The 18815-nt window shown below is 41.7% G+C and overlaps 2 protein-coding genes and 1 long non-coding RNA gene across 7 annotated transcripts in view; 2 read left to right on the top strand and 1 right to left on the bottom strand.

The window, feature by feature from the left end:
• The window catches only part of YTHDF1 (YTH N6-methyladenosine RNA binding protein F1), a 218641-nt gene extending 207050 nt beyond the window's left edge, over positions 1–11591 (bottom strand). For 2 of the 5 annotated variants that reach the window (XR_009726685.1, XM_061361566.1), the window contains exons 1-4: positions 11150–11591; positions 10739–10763; positions 9138–9217; positions 3141–4667 (exon numbers count right to left, since the gene is read on the bottom strand). Coding sequence is in view for 4 of the 5 variants with exons in the window: in XM_061361566.1 (XP_061217550.1) it covers positions 3141–4667; positions 9138–9217; positions 10739–10763; positions 11150–11176 (1659 nt within the window). In the remaining variant the exon portion in view is untranslated. Of the gene's footprint in view, positions 1–376; positions 4668–9137; positions 10163–10738; positions 10764–11149 lie in introns of those variants that run through there. The other 3 variants (XM_061361565.1, XM_061361567.1, XM_061361564.1) reach the window with 3 other exon arrangements.
• The window catches only part of ARFGAP1 (ADP ribosylation factor GTPase activating protein 1), a 280382-nt gene that overhangs the window by 176353 nt on the left and 85214 nt on the right, over positions 1–18815 (top strand). The gene's annotated exons all lie outside the window — the stretch shown is intronic.
• LOC133216643 (uncharacterized) lies at positions 11793–17711 on the top strand. The gene is made up of 3 exons (XR_009726681.1): positions 11793–12050; positions 12872–12943; positions 14642–17711. It is a non-coding gene; the product is annotated as an uncharacterized LOC133216643 (long non-coding RNA).

Here is an 18815-nt window from a genome sequence, read left to right as displayed (position 1 = left end):
CACACTAGTTAACACTTTACAATATTCAATCACCCAAAAGGAAAAAAGCTAAAAGTGGTGAGTCAAGAGCTTTCCAAGACCGTGCAGCTCTCCCAATACTACCACGTGCAGAACTTGGAACAGCGAGTGCCTTGCCACAGACCAGAGGTGGCAGCAGCAGCCCAGTCCTGTAGCTGTGACCAGTTTACAGACCTATGCAGATGAGCTGTGGACAGTACATTAGTCCATCTGTCCCACCACAGGAGATGCAACTAAAGCCACCAAAACCTGCAACAAATTTCTTTTCCAAGCATGCCTCTAGGGAATATGAGGAATTAATGACACATTGTACTGGGTTTTCTTTCTGAAGAAGCTTTCTCACACACCTTGCAACCTGTTATGTTTGAAGAGCACAAGCTTTTATCACAGAGGTTGCTCACTTTGTGGACACTGCAGTGGCCCTGGAAACTGCCTGAGAAGGGTCAGCAGAGATTTCATGCCATTATTTGGTATTTCATTCCAGACACAATATCCTTCTATCACTCCCTTCCCAGGTTCTGGGTCACCAGAGTGGGCTCAAATAGTTTATTAAGATGGCAAATCAAAAGCTGGATTTAACGTCACAATACAACCAAATCTTCCCACAATTCAAGATGATGACACAGCCCTTAAGCAATGCTCTTAACACTGATGAATCTTTGGCACTTGAATGAATTTCCTCCAGCATTACTCCTGCCAAATCCTCATTTGACGACCTGGTGTTAACAGAGGTTCCCAGATCAGTAAACTCGGAGAGCACACACTAGAGTTCACTCTGCTCACATTAGTTAAGGAAACACTGGTCAGTAACAAATAACCATTTTAAGAGGAAAACTCAAAAGTTGGTGTCTCACACTATACAGATTATATGAAGTTATTATTCCTACTAAGTGTGTATAAATAAAATCAAAGCATTCAAGCTCTCCATGGGCAGGTTTTGAAGAATTCTGGCCCTTTGTAATCACAAGTGGTGAAATGGAAGAACAAAATTTCAACAAGTAACTTTACAGCTAACCAGAGCATAATGAACAAAAGACCACAGCAACTTAAAGCCCAGTTCAGATGGCACCTCTAGAGTTAACCATCTGAAAATGTCACTTAGGTCATAAAATACCTTAAAGTTATTGCCATAGCAAGGTGCACTTTGCATAAGAGGAAGGTTTCAACTTCACAGCACGAACTTCTCACCAAGAAGGAATTGAAGCATGCGAATATCCTGTAGAAAACCTCTTTTAGTCAACAGCTAGACTCTAAAATTCATTTACTTGATGAAGCAGAAAATATTTCTGCAGACAATAGTTTTATAGACTGCACCCTGACAAGCAGCATCTTATTTTACATTCCCTCAGTGATGAATTGCTTCACCTCTCTGGCACTATGGCCCTCCTCAGTGTACCTCAATCACCTGCATATTGACCTATTTCCTAAACTGTTGGGAGGGATCTAAGAAATGTTACATTATTCACAGTTGATTTTCTGAACGAGTCACACATGGTAGAGCCTCAGTTTTAAACAAGGCAGAAAAAACACATTTTGAAAAGCTGCTCCTGTGATAAAGGAGTGAGCTGGGTAAGAGCATTGTGTCAGCACTTGAACTGAAAGTGGGAAATTGTTGTGTATGTTGGAACAACTCAAAACAGGACCAGCCCAATAGCTGAACATCAGCTCAGAGCTACTACAAAGGCAATTCGGGGTTAACTGTTCAAGACCAGATCTGCTGTCACATTCTCAGTACTCTCACTCCTTAAACATGCACATTACTCTCTCCTCCAGACTTGGCAGCAAATCACAGGGAGACTCATCATTAAAAACCCCAAAACAACCACACCACACACACTGTAACCACTAGACAAAGGAACCCAGGCCTTGGCTTGAGATCCTCACCTACAGAAGGGAACACCTCTCTCATATAGGTTGCATCGCACATTTTCTACTGAAGGAATTAAGTATTGAAGCAAAGGCTTTTAGGTTTTAGCTAGTGGAAGCCCACAGGGAGTACTCAAGAAAAGCTACAAATCTGAAGCTCTCCTGCCCTGATGAGGTACTCTATGTGCAGCAAATCTTAGAGCTGGGAGAAGCTGAGCTAAAAAGTACCTAAGACGCTGATCTCCTCGTCTCTCGTAATTTAAGGGTATGTTCTACATAGACACTTTAAAGCAATTTATCTGCACTTCTAAATGGCAATAAAACCTTCCAAATGGCAACTTCAATTTCAGCTCCAGCAACATGCATTAAGTCTTTGCTTAAGCAGTGTGAACTGCACTAAATTAGCCTGTCAAATAAAGCAACTCAGAGTGTTACTTAGCTAGTAGCTACACATCCCAACACCTATTATTTTGTCACTCCATTACTTCTAGACTGCCTAATTAGAGAAAGGCATTCTTGAAACTGAGGTCATGGGATGGATAGGGACAGATGGCAGACTTAAGAGCCATGAAAGTATATATAAAGTTTTTACTACAGTTTCTAGTTACTGCCAAATTTCTCTTACTGTGTCTTCAGTCTAAACTTCAAGAATCATCAGACAGACTGGACCTGGGAAATGAAAACCTTTATTTACCCAAATAATAACATACATTACTTCAGAAGGAGAAACACAATCTGTCTAGCACTACTGCAGTTTTATGGAACTCTTTCAGAGAGATCAACTGAACAGATCAGGTTTCTTGCTCTTAAAGGTAACGTAAATCATCAAATCACTGAAGCAAATTGCAAATACCAATACAGGTATCAATTCTGACAGCCTAGTTCCAGTCAAAACAGTGTGAAAACATATTTGAGACAAAAAAAACTAAATGACAATCTGGCAGAATCCAGTTGTGAAACAGAAACTATTTCCCAGTTTTATTAACCATTTCAAGATAAAAAAATAAATCCAACCCCAAAAACCTGGATGCAACAGCCCCTAACTGCATTACTGCTCTGAAACTCCTTCACTATGAAACTGTTACAGAAAAATAAGCATCAGTTTGTTTCTTGTGGTGTTAAACACACATAAAGCCATTGAGCTGAGATGTATTAAAAGCAGTCTGAATTCCTACTTACATTTTTTCCACCATAACAGCCTTCACATTTCATTTGCCCCATATCTGTGTATAAAAGAAACTTTTTAAGAAGTTTACCTTCCGCACCACCTCCTCCTCTTCCTGGCGCTTCTCATAATGAGAAAAGTCATCAAAGATGGAGGTCGTGTGCTTGTAAGTAGCAATAATTTTAAGCACTTGTTTTGCTTTTTCTAAGGGCACCTCCTGTGTATCACGGGAGTTTGTAACGGGTTTGTTGTCATTGTTCTCCAGCCTGATGTGTCGGAGCTGGTTGTTGGGCACATCCTTCACAAAGATCCACTTGACATCAAATTTCCCCTTCCACTTGTCCTGAGACCAGACACCTGCACTGGTGCCATAGTCCACAGGTGATTTCATCTCTGCTACTCCACAGAAGTGTCCACTGCCATTGACACTGAACAGCAAGTAGACCGGACCCTTGCTATTCATGGACCGAAAAGCACTGTCCAAGCGTTTGTTGCCATGTTCCGTACTACACCAAATAGAATACTTAATGGAACGATGAATATCATCCTCTGAATAGCTCTTTATTATGAACACACGTCCATTTTTAAGGTTCCATTCAAAATCTTTAGGGTTATAGCTGTGAGCAGCTTTCAGTTTTTCAAGCACAGGATGGGACTCACCACTTGGTACAGGGTTAGGCTGGGTGCTCCCAGCTGAGCTGCTGTCGTTACCAGTTCCTCCACTTTGGCCAAAAGCTGCATTCCTGTTGCGAGGAGCTACCCAGCGATTCTGGGGTGGCTGCTGAGGGGTCTGATACTGTGGCTGAGTCAATGGAGGAGGCTGAGTTGGAACAGGCTGAACAATCGGTTGCTGTGGCTGTGGAACAGACTGAGGAGAAGGTATCTGTTGGGGGGCAGGAACTTTTGCCACAGGACCCTTATTATCCCAAGTACCTATGTCCATATTATGCTTTATAGGTGGAGGAGGCAACGCTCCTCCGATTACAGGTCCAGTTTTTGTTTTCATTTTAGGCTGTGGTTTTGCAGGCTTGCTGGCAATAGCAGCCCAAGAGGTTGGTTTAGATACTGGCAAGTTTACATTAGATCCACCGTTACCAGAGAGGGCACCAGTCATCCCGGCACTGTTAACAACAGAACCTACTGTTTTCACTGCTGAAGTTGTAACATCACCACCAATCTTAAGTCCAACCATTCCCTGTTCGATACTGTTCATTCCAGGAGCTTTATTTAACGTGTCATTATGAAATCCTGTTTGTCCATCCACAATGGTACCACCCAGTGAACTAGGTGGGTAGCTGTAACTGCTCCCATAGGCTGAGCTTTGAGTCTGCTGTCCTTGGGATCCACTTGTTCCCCATGCTGAGAAGGCAGGATTTTCAGGGAAAAAGTTAAACCGGTGTTGATAGATATTGTTTCCCAGACCCCCAGGCTGTCCAAAAACAGCATCATGCATAAAATGATGATCTCCATTACTGAGCTGTCCATAGGTGGTGAGATATGGGATAGGAGGATCTCCTCCTGTAGACCATGGTGCTTCACTGAGAGAATAGGGGAACCCAATAGATGGTGGATAATAACTGGACAGATAAGGATCAGTCATTGATGGATAGCTACTGTTCTGTTAAAGAAAAAAAAAAAAACAAAAACAAAGGTAACTTCAGATATAAACCCCCCATTATTTATAAACAGCCACAACACTCTTCATCACCAAACAGAAAATAGAGTCAAGGTAATTTAATTTCTAACTACAGATCTTAGCTCACACTCCAGGAAAGCTGCAGTATCTGGGCATTTATAACACACCCCAATGAGGTTAGTGCTTGAGATTCTAATGCCACGTAAGCTTAGTGACATTGCTAAGGTTATTTAGTGGCTCCTTCTAGAATTGTTAAATCTACCAATACCCCAAAATATTTCAAGGAACTTTTGTAACACTGTATTTTGTGTTTCAAAGAACTAAGGCTGTCCAGCATTCCTATACTGCCACATGGGAGAAGCTCTAGATTAAATTACTTTAATATGACAAGACACGTAACAGAAAATATTATTACAGGCCACATTATGAGATTGTTTTTAGGGGGCAACAGTTCCCAGCAAGTGAAACATTCCTGAAGTAAATCATGCAAAGGCTACTTCTGACAGAGACAGGATCACAGTGAGATCACACACCAAGCAGACCCAACAACTACAAACTGAACTTAAAGTGACTAGAAACAAATACATGTGAATTACAGCAGGTGCTCTATGCCACCCAAACTGTTTGAGGTAGGCCCCATTCAGCCTTTTGCAAAAGTCTCTTCCTCCCTCAGCAGTAAAGTTATAAACATGCAAAACTGTTCCTGACTGCCCTTTCAAAGAGCCCATCTTTTCCACTCCATGAAATAAGACTTGAGCAGTTATAAACCAGCAAATCCCCCTCTGTAATTCCAGCATTTCCTGCCTTTCAACTGTTTCTCACACCAAGCTGAGCAGCTTTTCTTTCCTCTCTGCATCTTCTGCTGACACCTGATTTTTGAAGCATTCCATATGTTTCTTATATTCAACTATGCAAAAGAACAAATACAGAATATCCTAAAATGGGGTTTGTTCCTCTTTAAATAAACCTGAAGCACATATATATTGGAAACCTTCCAAACTGACACTCTAATTGTAATTACCAGTGAGGGGGAGGGAAGGTCAACAACTCCTGTGAGTCAAACAGCAGCTACCCTTTCCTTACTCATGGAGAAAGGATTATTTGAAGAGGAGGAACTAAGATTTCTTTCAAGCTGCAAAACTTCAAACACTGGGGGGGGGGAGGGGCGGATATCTCCACCAAATCAGGAAAACTGCATTGGAACGTTGGTATTTTTTTCCAAAAAAATCAGATTATTTCTCAACTCCTTCAAAAAAATGAAGTAAAAACCCCTCCTTGCTGCAGATCAGCACAATACCCAACTGAGTCATTTCCACTGCTCATTTCTCACAGACTCCCTTCCATGACACCCTAAAGCCAGACCAGTTCAAGATCTTTACTTTCCATATCCAGAATGACACCATCAATTGCCTCCATCACAGACAGCATTGCAAACACCTGAGATTTAAACTGCCTGAATCCAGTTATTGATTGAAAGAAACAATCCCTGCCACTGTTCATGTGCCTTTATTTATGTGCAAATTCTATCCTTAACAAGAGGTACAAAATCCACCTTTCTATGAGAATCCTTTGAAACACATTCAGTTTTCTGGCAGTCCCCAGTTAAATAATTCATATTTAGCATGGAAAACATTTCTCTGAAAGACTTTAAGAGATTGTTACATGTTATGTCTTGATACCTTTAATATCAGAAAAGATGTAAAAAGAAATACAAGTGATAGAAGCCCTAAGTCGTTTGGGGGATTTTATGTTCATACATTCTATAGATTTAAGACCCAAAAGAAGAAGCTTTGAGAAGGCAGGTGTCTTCTCCTGCAGTATTTCTGCAAAGAATTCTACATGATTCCTAAGACTGTCACCTCCTCTCACACAGCCTGTAAAGTTTCCACAAGGATTCTAACAGGATTAAAGGAAAGTTGCAGCAGACATCCTTACAGAACAGTCCATCTCTTCTGACTGGCTTTATGCCAGAGTGTGTAAAAAGAAACCTGACAGAACTCCTTCACTACAACAGCAGAACATTTCCTTCAACAAACTTATCCTTGACCTTCCTGCACCCTTCTGCATTTCTGTTGTTGCTTAATTAAAGAGACAACACAACAAGCCACCCCAACCATTCTGTTACCAGGAAGGGTATCCTCCTTTCTCCCAAAGTACACTACTCACTAGTAACTCCCTGTTCCTTAGCAGCAACCTTTTGGTTCTGAATGATGTTACATGCAGGATGCCTGTCCTGTTTTGAGTAGAACTTTGTATACAAATACTCCACTCTGTTCCCTCTGCCTTAAAATTGCTTTTGGATCTGTATTAACTACTGCTGCTTGGATACTAGAGCTTTTATGGAAAGAAAAGGCACCATCACTATTGAGAAGCAGTTTCCAACAGAAAGACAGAAGAATATTACGTTTTACTGCATTATATAGCAAGTTCAATACTCATTCTAGAGACTAACCTTTATTTCTAAAAATTGGAATTAACACAAGATTACCAGCTTACATCTGATCTTTGATGTCAAACACGTTCTTAAGGACCTTTTTAATTTCTTATGTACTTTCTTTTAACATCCAGTTGCTTTCCAATCTTTTTTTTTTTTTGTAAGTAACTTCTATTTTCCAGTAGTTTTAAAGGCCTGAATAAATGACTGAGTAACTAGATCAGGCTTTGTTCAGAACCATGGCTGTCTTCAGCACAAAATCTCACAGTCCCAATTAATGCAACTGTCACTTTCCACTCAGAAGACAACCTACACAATTGTTTCTTGCAGCATGTGTTCTATGATATTGTTTCTATGCCAGTGCCTGACTGCAGCACAAATGCAGCGGTCAGTGGAGCTACAGTTTCATGTAAGAAAACTTCGTTAGAATCACAGAATTTCCCAAGAGTCAGAGCAATTTTTCCATTTAAATCTAATAATTGGGCTTGTTGACAAGGCAGATTTCCTAGAATTAAACCGTAATTGATGGTTCTACATTTTTCCTATATGAAGTTTGAGGTTCAGTAGGTTTCACATCAGGAAAACGTATCTTGGTTTTAAGTAATTAAAAACAATTCACATGTGATGAAGTAGAATTTCAATTAGAAAAAGGTGGAAACATCAATTTCTTTCAAAATTAGTTTTGCATTAGAAAAGAAAAATTTACGCTCTTTTTTCCCCATAAATATTGTGCTTTTAAACCTGCTACAGCACATTAATTCCAGAGAAGCGGGAATGCTTCCCATTCATTTTAACCGTCTAAGTCTGGAGATCACACTTATGCTGCGGATGACTATGAAGCTCAGCTTGGGAGCCAGAACCCACCTGGCACAGAGGACAGATCATGCTGTCACACACACGTGTCCCAGCTTCCACAGCGCTGTGTCTACATTGCTTCCAGCATGGAAACAAGCCCAAGGAAGATACTGCACTACAGTCTGTACCCTGCTATGATCCAAGACAAACTGGTCACCCAGCTCCATCTATCCAATTGCCCTAAAAGAGGTGTTCAGCACACCCTGAAGATAATCAATCCACAGAACACCAACTGATCCTGTTTGCTCTGGTGTTTATCTTTGGGATTAAATCAGTTTCCACCAATGAAACAGAACAGCACGCCACATGACTCTTTTACCATATAATTTTCTTTTGCAAGCAGGTTCAGTGGTGCTACCAATATTAATACTGGCATCTCTCAGCATCAGGCTGAATTACAAGTGTCCCTTTCAAAGCATAATACTTTGACTTCGTGCCAAGAAAAGGCACTTCTGGGAGGTCTCTTTCTGAAATGGTATTTCATATTCATAAAAGAGTTTTCTGCATCTCCAGCTTCTTTACATCTTGTTCACTTTAAAGATGTGAATAAGTCAAAAATTATTTCAGTTAGAAGATATTTTCAATTATAATGCTATTTAAGTCATGGTTGTTGATTTAATGTACACGACAATGAGTTGGATTATACTGAGTTTACAACACAATACCTTACTCTTAAAATAACACATCTTTAATTCTTAAGAGGCCATGAAGTAACAACAATACTTGCTGAAGTGTGAAAAGCAACTGGGACCACTCCACAAACTCCCCAGAACACAAACTGCAACTGCACTGATTTCTAGACTTATACAAATCAGGAGAGCCCAAAAGCAGAACCTTCATACTCCCACACACAATTCATCTATCAAATAAATGTAAGATCAAATAGTCTGTCACAGTCCAACTGCATCAATAACCCACAATTAACAGACACTACTTGGGAGCATTAACTTCATTTTCACTTGCGGCCATCTGGATATGCCAAGTACTATTAGCTTTGTGAGCACAAATGCTAGTTTTATTACCAAGTAACACAACATGCTTGTCATTTCTTTTTCCATTTCTATTTAAGGAATTTGCTCCCTCCACACAATCCCATGAATTGAGTGCCAGCAGCATGCTTAAGAAAAAAAAAAAAAAAAGAACTGAGTTAAAAATACACTAACCTGATTTGACTGCCCAGAAAGGTAAGGTTCAAAATCGTTGTCATGAACTGTATCCTTCTGATGTAACGAACCATTTTGTACTAGAAGAAAAAGGTTACAACATGTTATAACACTGTTTACAGCATTGCAGTAAAGAGTTCCACCCTGTGTTATTTTATGAAAAGCCATATTTCTTCTTCACAGCATGAAGGCTCATAAAAAAAACAAAGAATGACATTTCCCCTTCAAACAGTTGCTCTTTATATTATTGCTTACAAATTTGAGTAAATTTAAAACTAAATAAAATTCTGCAGTCAGAAGTGAATAGACAACTTGTGTGAACTGACTCTGAACAAAAGAGATCATTATTGACAAAAATCTTGTGAAGATTATTGGGAAATAACATCTATTGTTATGGTCCACAATTAGAACTCTCAGCAAATAATTAACAGCTCTGCCAGCATGTGTCAGTCACTGCTTAAGTGAAGTGGGGTAAAATAAGATGAGGTGAGGTTACATTTAATTATGAAATAATGGTTAAGTGCCTCAGCACCCTGACATCTTCAGGAAAATCTATGTCTTCGCTTTCTCATGTGCAGAACAGAGATACCCGTCTACTTCAGCATAAAACCCTGTGTGAGAAGCATGCAAACCCATTACTGAAATATACAAAAAACTGTTGTTGCATCACTTCAAATCATTTCTTTTGCTCGCTTTACTTAAGGAAATCAGGTCAAACACATTATGTGACAGTTGCTTTATTTACCTATTTCACAGAGCAGCTGAACTAAACAGGACACTGCAGCAAATGGGATGTTTGGGAATTGACAAGAAACAACTTTGGGAATTGACCATGATAGCTACAAAGTCTGTCAGGGGAAGTAGAGGTCAAACAGTATTTACAAACACAAGCAATAGCGTCAAACTTTCTGTAACTGGTAGCAGATGGATTTTTAATGCAGGTTAAGGCACGTTAAAAAGCTTTTAGGAGTTGAATACTGTTAGCTGCTAACTCTAGAGAGTCACATACCCATTAGCAATCACAGCTAACACTTGGGTTAACACAGGTTAAACTGCATGTCTAAAAGACACACAGGTCTCTTAGATGACCTGTTATTAAATTTAATTTAAAATGAAGCATTATTGTTATAAGCTTATTATCTTATCAAAGTTAATGATTTACTTTAAATTCTCTAAATTATTAAGTTTGTTAGGCTTATGTATGCCTAGCACATCTATCAGTGAACAGCACACCAGTAACATAACTGTATTCATACAGCAGGAAGGAACTATGCAAAGTATGTAAAACTATGTACTTAATATGCATGTCCTTGTGACTCTATGTAGAAATCTGTTTTATTTTAAGGAAATGAACAGCATTATGATGTTTAGCACCAACACAAAGTCCTTCCCACTGTTAGCTCAGGAGCAGTAAGTAGGAGGCAATCAAGCTTGTATGAGTAACAGTTCATGTTGGTTTTTTAAACAAAGCACAACTTCCCTTGTTCCAGATGTTATCCATATGGACTAAAAGCCGTACCTTACTGCTCACCTACAGGCACCTGCATAATTCATCTATTACGGTAACAACTGAAACGACCATATCTCAGCAGGATCCTCACCTTTATTATCCTGTCCTTTCGGTCTCTGGGAAGCCATGGCACATGATTGGAGAAAAAGAAAAGAAAAAAAGACAAATAAAAGTTTATTTCAGAAAAACGCTTATATCATCACCACAAAACACAGAGCTTTTGAGGTCGGAGACTCGTAAAAATGGCTCACAGCACAAGGCTTGTTTAAACGCGAGTATGTTCCACGCATCTTTCCGCACTTACAAATGGCCACGACTCTCTAAAGGCTGTGGGAACGCGCTGCGCTCATGGAGGAACTTTAAGAGGAAGATTCAGGTCCAGTGAAGCCGAGAGTGAGAAAAAAAGCCTCGCCCGGACCAGACGCAGGCACCGGCCTGCACGGGAAACCCCCCGCCGCCGGGCGGGGAGGCGGCAGGCCCCGCGCCGCGCCCCGCCACTTACCTGAGGGTCAACGCTTGTGGCAGACATAATTCATGTACAGGGCCGCCGTGGTTCAGCACACAGGGCCGGAGGGTGACGGGGGTGAAGGCAAGGCCGCTCGGCGCGGCGCAGAGCTCCGGGGCCTGGCGGAGGAGCGGCAGTGCCTCACCCCTGAGGCGGCGGCCGAGGAGGGGAAGGGGCCGAGGGGGAAGGGAAAGGGGCCGCTGGCGCGCTCGCCGCCGCTCGGCGCCTCCTCAGAGTGTCCGGGGGATGGCGCCGGTCACCGCGCCTCCTCTCGCCTACACCCAGCCGGGCCCCGTCTCTTCACATGCCCCCGGGGCCGCGCCACCCGGAGCCTTGCCCGCCGCCGCCTTCGAGGCCGCAGCGAGAGACGGAGCCGGAGCCTCCAACTCCAATGGCGGCGGGCGCCGGGGTGCGGTGACGTCAGCGCCGAGAGCGCGCAGGACGCCGGGAAAACACGGCCGCGCGCAGGCGGGGATGGGAGGGGGGGAAGGCGCGCGGAGAGCGGTGGCGCGTGGTGCGCATGCGCGGGCGGGAGGCAGCTGAGGGGACGGGCGGGCCCTTTGGCTGTCACCGGCCTTCGTTCGGCCTTTGAGGGGCCGGAGGCAGGTTCCTGAGACCCGGAGCTCGCCGTCAGGGCTCACCCATGGCCGCAGGCGGTGAGGGAGGCCGGTCTTCCCCTCACAGTTAGCCCGAAGGCGGCTCGGATCGGGCCCTAGCCCGCGGTAGCTGCGACTGGGATCCTCTGGCAGAGGGTCTCAAGCAGCCTGGATGCTGGCGGCACTTTGTGAGGTTAAGACCTTTTGCCTTGCGTATAGCTGGTGTTTTGCAGAGTTTAAGTGTTATCTTGGACCCGTTAGCAGAGCTCATGTTTATTTCGGCAGGGCCATGAAGTAGCCTTGTAAGTTTCAGGGAGTCTGTTCAGTTTCATGTGTGCCCCTCTGAGGGAGGAAGGAAATGAACCAGCAGTGAGTGCCCGAGGTGTAACCATCCAGTGCTGCTTTATGCCCAAATTCAGTCTGTAACACTTGGAAAGGGCTGCCTTAAGGAGAAATCAGATTAACTGAAAGCAATTCTCTTTCATTTCTAGCCTTTGAATTCTACCTCATTACTGGTTGTATTTCTCCCCCCTGTACACAGTGGGTTGTTAGGGATTTTTTTCATAGAATCATAGGTTGACAGCCTGCTTTGGATTGAAGGGACCTTAAAGCTCATCCAGCTCCAGCCCCTGCCATGGACAGGGACCCCTTCCACTGGAGCAGCTTGCTCCAAGCCCCTGTGTCCAACCTGGCCTTGAGCACTGCCAGGGATGTGGCAGCCACAGCTTCTCCGGGCACCCTGTGCCAGCGCCTCAGCACCCTCACAGGGAAGAGCTTCTGCCTAAGGAAATGTTTGGTGTTGAAACAACAGTCAAGGTGTTTTTCCTTGTATTATGGTAACACCTGGAGGCCTCGCTGTCCTGCTGACTTACAAGCATAGTACGTTATAATTCACTCAGTGCTCAGTGACAGTTTGGTGCACTGGGAGCCTCTTATACCACAACACAAGAAAATATCACTGCAGTGCTTCTGCACAACACTGGTACTGGATGACAGCAGCTCAGTGCAATTTGCAGAACATAATTTCTTTTGACTCCTTTGGAAATTGATGCAGTAAAAGGATTTGTAACATCATTTGCATCAATAATATATCACTGAGATTATCTTTTAACATGTTACATAGGTATCTGACATCTGCTTGGAGAATGGGAATAATTGTCCTTAAATTGGCTGGAAACCTGAATGTCTCTTGAAGGTATCAAAATACCTGCAGAGATTTAGTTTGGTAAGTTCTTTCGGCTTTGAACACACCTCTTGGTTTAGTTTCTTGACACAAACATGCACTAGTTACATTTTCTAGGAATGAGCAATTTATAAATGTATTTGAGAGAAAGATGAATCAAAATCAGGCTTTCAACATGTGTATTATATATTGTGTGATTACCTGAGGTAATAAGTTGAGACCCAAACTAGGCTTAGTACCAACTTGTGTGCTGCTAGTATCCAGTCTCATTACTGCATTCACAACTAACTAGAGTCCTGATCAAAGTAGTTAAGACTCCGCCATACCAAACAGTAGTTCCAGAAAGTCACAAAATCTTACTCAGACCACCTCAGTGCTTAATTTGGGGGGTAAAAAGTGGCAAATTCTCATCTTCACAAAAGGTACTAAACAATGCAATCATCCTGTCCTTAGATGCAGTTAAAAGCAGAGTTTTCCCTGTGTTCACGTGTTTGGAGCTTGTTGGTTTGAATTTGTATTTACTATTCTAATAAAATACGTGAAATGGACTGTTTACTTTTGTCCTTTTCCTGCTCAGTCATCCAGAGAGAAGGAAGAAAGAGGAATGCATTAATCCTCAGCACCTGGGATGCTTTGTGTGGCTTAGGTATCAAGTAATAATTGGTTTGTGTTATCTTAATTCTATTTGCCATATGCTATAGCTATGGACAAAGCAGATGTGTCCTCTTGAGAGTCCCTGAATGAGCTTAAAGGCTGACATAGAGCAGTGCTTCCAAAACAAATGAGAGAAAAATCTGAGCAACATGCCTAGGGAGTGGAAGATCTGCCTGGAAGGGAAAGGCTTGTCCTGGGTTCTTGGGTGATGGGCACTGCTCTGAAGTCCATGTGATTGTGTATGTTCACTAGTCTTGATATAGAAACTATGTGACTATGAATCATCCAAGCCATGAGTGTATGTGGGCAGAATGCTAGAACTGGATTTGCTTCAGCATCCTAAGGTGTGGGGTACAGCTATTAGGCTGTACCCATTATTTTAGAGTCAAAGACAGAGCATGTCAGGCACATCAATATACGTATGCCTAAGGCTATGGTTTGGGGAATATCTTTTTCTTTTGCATTAGGACAATGTGAGTTATTGCTTCTCCCTGGTAACTTTAAAAATGATCATGTCTGTCCACTGACAAGATCACAGTCTTTTAGAAAGAAACCCAATAAAATGACATATAGATAAGGCAATATTCAGAATTATACCAACTGAAGATACTCTTGGAGTGTGACTCTGTAACCTAGGGGATAACACAGGTTTTTGTTTGGTTTTGGCTCTGTTGAGAGAAATAAGGTGGTATGATCTAGTATAAGAAAAAGTTATGGGCATCTTTTTCTTCCTTTGCTAATGCACTCTGAAACTTCAGGAGTATGGATTTCATGTGTAAATTACAGAATACTCTTTTTGTTTGTTTTGGGTTTTAATTTAGATTTTACAGGGATTTTATGCAGCCCTCTGTTATGAGCAAGTGAGTAAAATCAAACATTGCCATGCTGGAACCATCTCCCTGCTGCACCTCACACCTCCGTGGAATGTAACCAAAGCAAGGAGCCAACACTGATTTCCATCATTTCAGGGTGAAAAACAAAGGCAGACACACATAGTGTCTCTTCTTCTCTCCTTTTTTTCATGTCACTGACACATTGTGAAAACATAAGAAGAAGAAGTGAAATCATATGCAGAGAGCATGGCTTGTGCACAGATACCAGCTGATACCATCGCTGTCCCTGCTGTGCTTTGCAAGATGACTTCATTGAAAAGCTGTAGCAAGGACCTCAGCAGAGCAACAACTGATCACAAGGACTCCCCCGTGTCTCCTTGATCTTCGTCATTGGCAACTCTTTCTTGCTGCTATCATGTAGTTTCCATTACATCGTAAGGTCTTTGTGAGTCTGTCTTTGCTACTCATTAGAATACAGTCACCCATTTTTCACTTCAGCATTTTGCAGTGTCCTTCACTGTTGTCTTTCTTCCTCATCTGTCAATCTTACTATTGATTATTGGTACAGAGACAAACTAAACCTATTCTGAGTCAATCTGCATGGAGAGAACCAGATGATTGCTAGTGTGAGTAGCTCAAGAACAGATCTTTGCCTTTTGTCCAAGCAATACTCAGGCAGCCATGCACATCCCTCTGCAATTAAACACATTTCAAACTGTAGCAGAATTTTATTGGAAAATCAGATGTTCCATGTTTCTTGATGGCTGATTTTCCAGCAATTAAAAAGTGGGACGAGCTCCATTAGAGTCATAACAATGCCTGACAAATCTTTCTTTAAAGGTAATTAATGGCTGAATGGTGGAACATCCGTTAGTCTTTTCCCCGTGATGTTCACTGGCAAAGGCAAGAAGGGGTAGAAAACCAAATAAAGAGAAAAAATGACCCTTGAATAAGAAACTCTCAGATTTTTCAGCTCCAAAAGCCGTATGAAATAAAGCCAATAAAATGAAACTTGTTTACTACAAACAGTTGCATTTTAAAAAAGCACTGACCAGTTTTCAACCCACTCTACCTTCTGTAGCAGAAAGATTTTGTATAATAAGCTGGACACTGAAATTGTGAAGTCATGAACAATCTAAAACACAGTAATGCATTGTGGCAGAAACACTTTCATTTTCCTCCTTCCAAGGAACCAGAATGTTACTTTGCTTTTTCTCAGATCACAGCAGGATTTTAAGGGTGGTTCTTCTATTGATTTTTGGCATATCTGCTATGCTTTGCAGATATTTCTTTTGATACGTGCTGTGTTCTGCTCCTGTGGGCTGGTATATTAATAGTATTTGATTTTAAGCACTTTCATGAATCATGTTGCCAGCTACATTTAGCTGTTCCTATTACAATACATAAACCACCACAAAGCAACCAAATGCTATTCCTATCACAATACATAGACCAAATGCTGCGGTAATGGAGGTCAGAAGAAAAAATTAGGGGAGGAGATTGAAAGATTTGAGTCCTTAGGACATCACCTTACAAAACATAGATCTGTTACTCACCTGTGCATCAGTTCTGGCAGTATATATGAATAGTATGTGTATTTACTTCATAGCAACATTTTTCAGGCTTCCTGATTTACTGATTGCCAATGGTTGGAGCACTAAATCATTAATAATGTGTTAAATTTGTCACTGTTATTGACAAATCCACTGAGTAAAGCACAAGGAGTAAAACGTTCATAGGTATGGAAGAGCCATTCAGATGTACAGCAGCATTCCTTTGCAGTAAAAGGACCTTGAGCAGGAGGAAAAAGCAAAGTGAGCCTTCCTTGCCCTAAGGGAATGACTCTGTTCGTCTCTGGTGTGACCAGTCACTTTTTAATGTGGTTATCATTATTCACTGGGTTGGATCACTGCCCACAGGGGTGGGTTTATGAGTGCCCTGGAGTTTTGTGTCAGTGGAGAACGATGAGCTCTGCTCCCTTTGGGCTGCACTGAAGGCAGCTTCCACAGAGACACTCTTACAGGTTTTATTGTTGAAGAGGACAAGGCCAGCAGCTCTTAGCAGGGCTGCAGAGTGCAGGCATTGCGCTGCTGCCAGTCAGTGTGAAGGAAGATGAAGGACAACAGACAGGGAAGAGGCAGCTAGAAGAGGAAAAGCAAGGCCTTAAATGGAGAAACAGCAGCAGTCACCTACTTCTGTGGCTACAGATGTAATGATTTTGTCTGCTCTCTTGCAGTCTGAGAGCAATTCTGTCATCAGGCCTGAATGTTTTATTCTCAAAGATGGATCCTTGTCCTGACAGTGGTAATGAGCAAGTAGGAATAGGAATAATGCCGTAAGTGTCCTTGATATCCAATCCCCTTACACATCAGTTGCAGCAATGGCAAGCTGTGGCATCTCTAGTTGCATTTCCAGCCTCTTTGCTTCTTTGGTAATGCCAACTGACACCTTTTTTTATCAACCCTGTTATAAAAGCCACTTTCCTCAGGAATTTTTTATTCACTCTTAGTTTATTGATGAAAGCATAATAGTGTTCCTTGAGCTAAATCACACAGGGCAACTTCATCCCCTTACAGCTGTGTAGAACCTCAAGCTTATTGATGCTGAACTCTGCTGGAGCTTTTCCAGGGACTTCAGTCACTTCAACCCTTTCAAGCTCTTTATAATGCTGCCCCCAGCTATCCTCCTTGTATTTATTGATCACTTTCCTTTCGAATAATGCTGATATTAGCAAACATTGATTAATAACATTTACATTCCTTTCTCCTTAGAGTTTCAACTCACTGTTTAGTGTTAGTTTCCAGTTATGCCTGAAAGGAGCTCAGCAATGTCAAAGTTACTACATTTCTCATGCAGGGGCATCATGATGGTGCTTTTGGTCATCATTACTGATCAGTCCTGAGCTCCTGGTTGATGCTTCCTGATTTCCAAGTGGTTGTAAGCAGTATTGCTTGTAAAATGCTTCACAAGATCAGAACTATCAATCACTTACCTACTAACAGGTGATTCAATAGAACCCCTCAGCAGAGGCCCCAGACAACTTCTGTAAGAGAGGTTTTAACTCTGTATCTTATATTTTTCAGATCCATTCCTGCACAACCAATATAACATTATAAAGCACAAGATCTGTGGAGCAGGAGATAATGTACAATTAAATATAAACTCATTACAGGCAAAAAAGAACCACACTCACTTGTTACAAGACCAAGTTCTGCATATGAGCACTGCCCTCTGCTGCTCAGGGATTTTTGATAAAACAGAGTTAATTGAACAAGTTTCAGTATTTGTTTTTAATTAAAACGTTGGTACAGGTTTGTCTGTGAGAAACCAGCCCTGGAGCTTCTTGCTTTAAGGAAAAGCCCTTATTTATCACTTCTTGCAAACACAAACCACCTGTGTTCTTACAGTAGCAAAGCAAACTTGTATTTTGTCAAGCATGTAGAAGATACACGCATCTTCTCAGGGAGACAAGTGGTAAAGGAAAACATACTTTTAAGTAATTACAACTTTCAGAACTAACCCTCAAATCCTTCATTCTGAATTGGGACCCCAGGGAGACAAAGGAATATAATGATTTCAAGTTGTGAAGCTGCAAAAGAGCACTCCTTCCCAAAACAAAGGCAACAGAATTGATCCAGGATACTCCCTGGTGACTCCCACTGCTAATGATGACATTTGAGCTCTTCAGCCAATGGAGAATTTCAGCACAGCCCCAACCAATTGGGGAAAACGAAGCACTAGAAATGGCCTCTGGGTCAGTTGGGATCTTTTGTGTCCTAGAGGGGTTTACAGCTTCTCTGAGGAAGAGTACCTTTTTGTTGAGAGGAGAGCTTGGAAGTGCTTTGTGCCTTTTTTTTTTTTGCATATTGCAGGTAAATGCTTTCAGTGGTTGTTTTGTTGGTGGTTTTTGTTTTTGTTTTTTCCCTTAATCTTAGGGATTTGTTGATATTAGCTCTTGTGCTTTGATGATGTATTGCTATGTAGGTGTAAGTAATGGTTGTAGAAGAATATTGGCTTCTAGAAGCAGTGTATCTGCTTAAAGTATCAGTTTGGTTTGGAGAGCCCTGTTTGTCAAGTTAATGCGTATTCTATAGAGTATGTGAATGCTTTCATTGCAAGCAAACTATCATGTATTTTTTCATAAAGATATCTTTCCTTTGTGCTGCATTTCTTACTTTAAAAATACTTGGTTCAGCTGTTAAGCTCTGAAGTGTGAAGACTTCTTTACTTTCTTTGTGTTTTTCTGTGAAGTTTGCTCTGATGTCCATTTACTAAGTGGTAGGGGACTAAGAACTCAGTTGTTGAGGTGGAAAGTGGCATTTCTTACAGTTTAACGCTTTAGTTTTATTAGGGCCTATGAGAGCAACACTAATGCTCTGGAGCTGTACCTGATGAAG

Source organism: Neopsephotus bourkii, unplaced genomic scaffold (assembly GCF_033783945.1).
Source record: "Neopsephotus bourkii isolate Nb327-2 ecotype Australia unplaced genomic scaffold, CSIRO-AGI_Nbou_v1 NB_1060, whole genome shotgun sequence".
NCBI classification, from domain to species: Eukaryota; Metazoa; Chordata; class Aves; order Psittaciformes; family Psittacidae; genus Neopsephotus; species Neopsephotus bourkii.
Note: the sequence above shows the minus strand (reverse complement) of the source record. Positions and strands in the feature narration are given on the sequence as shown.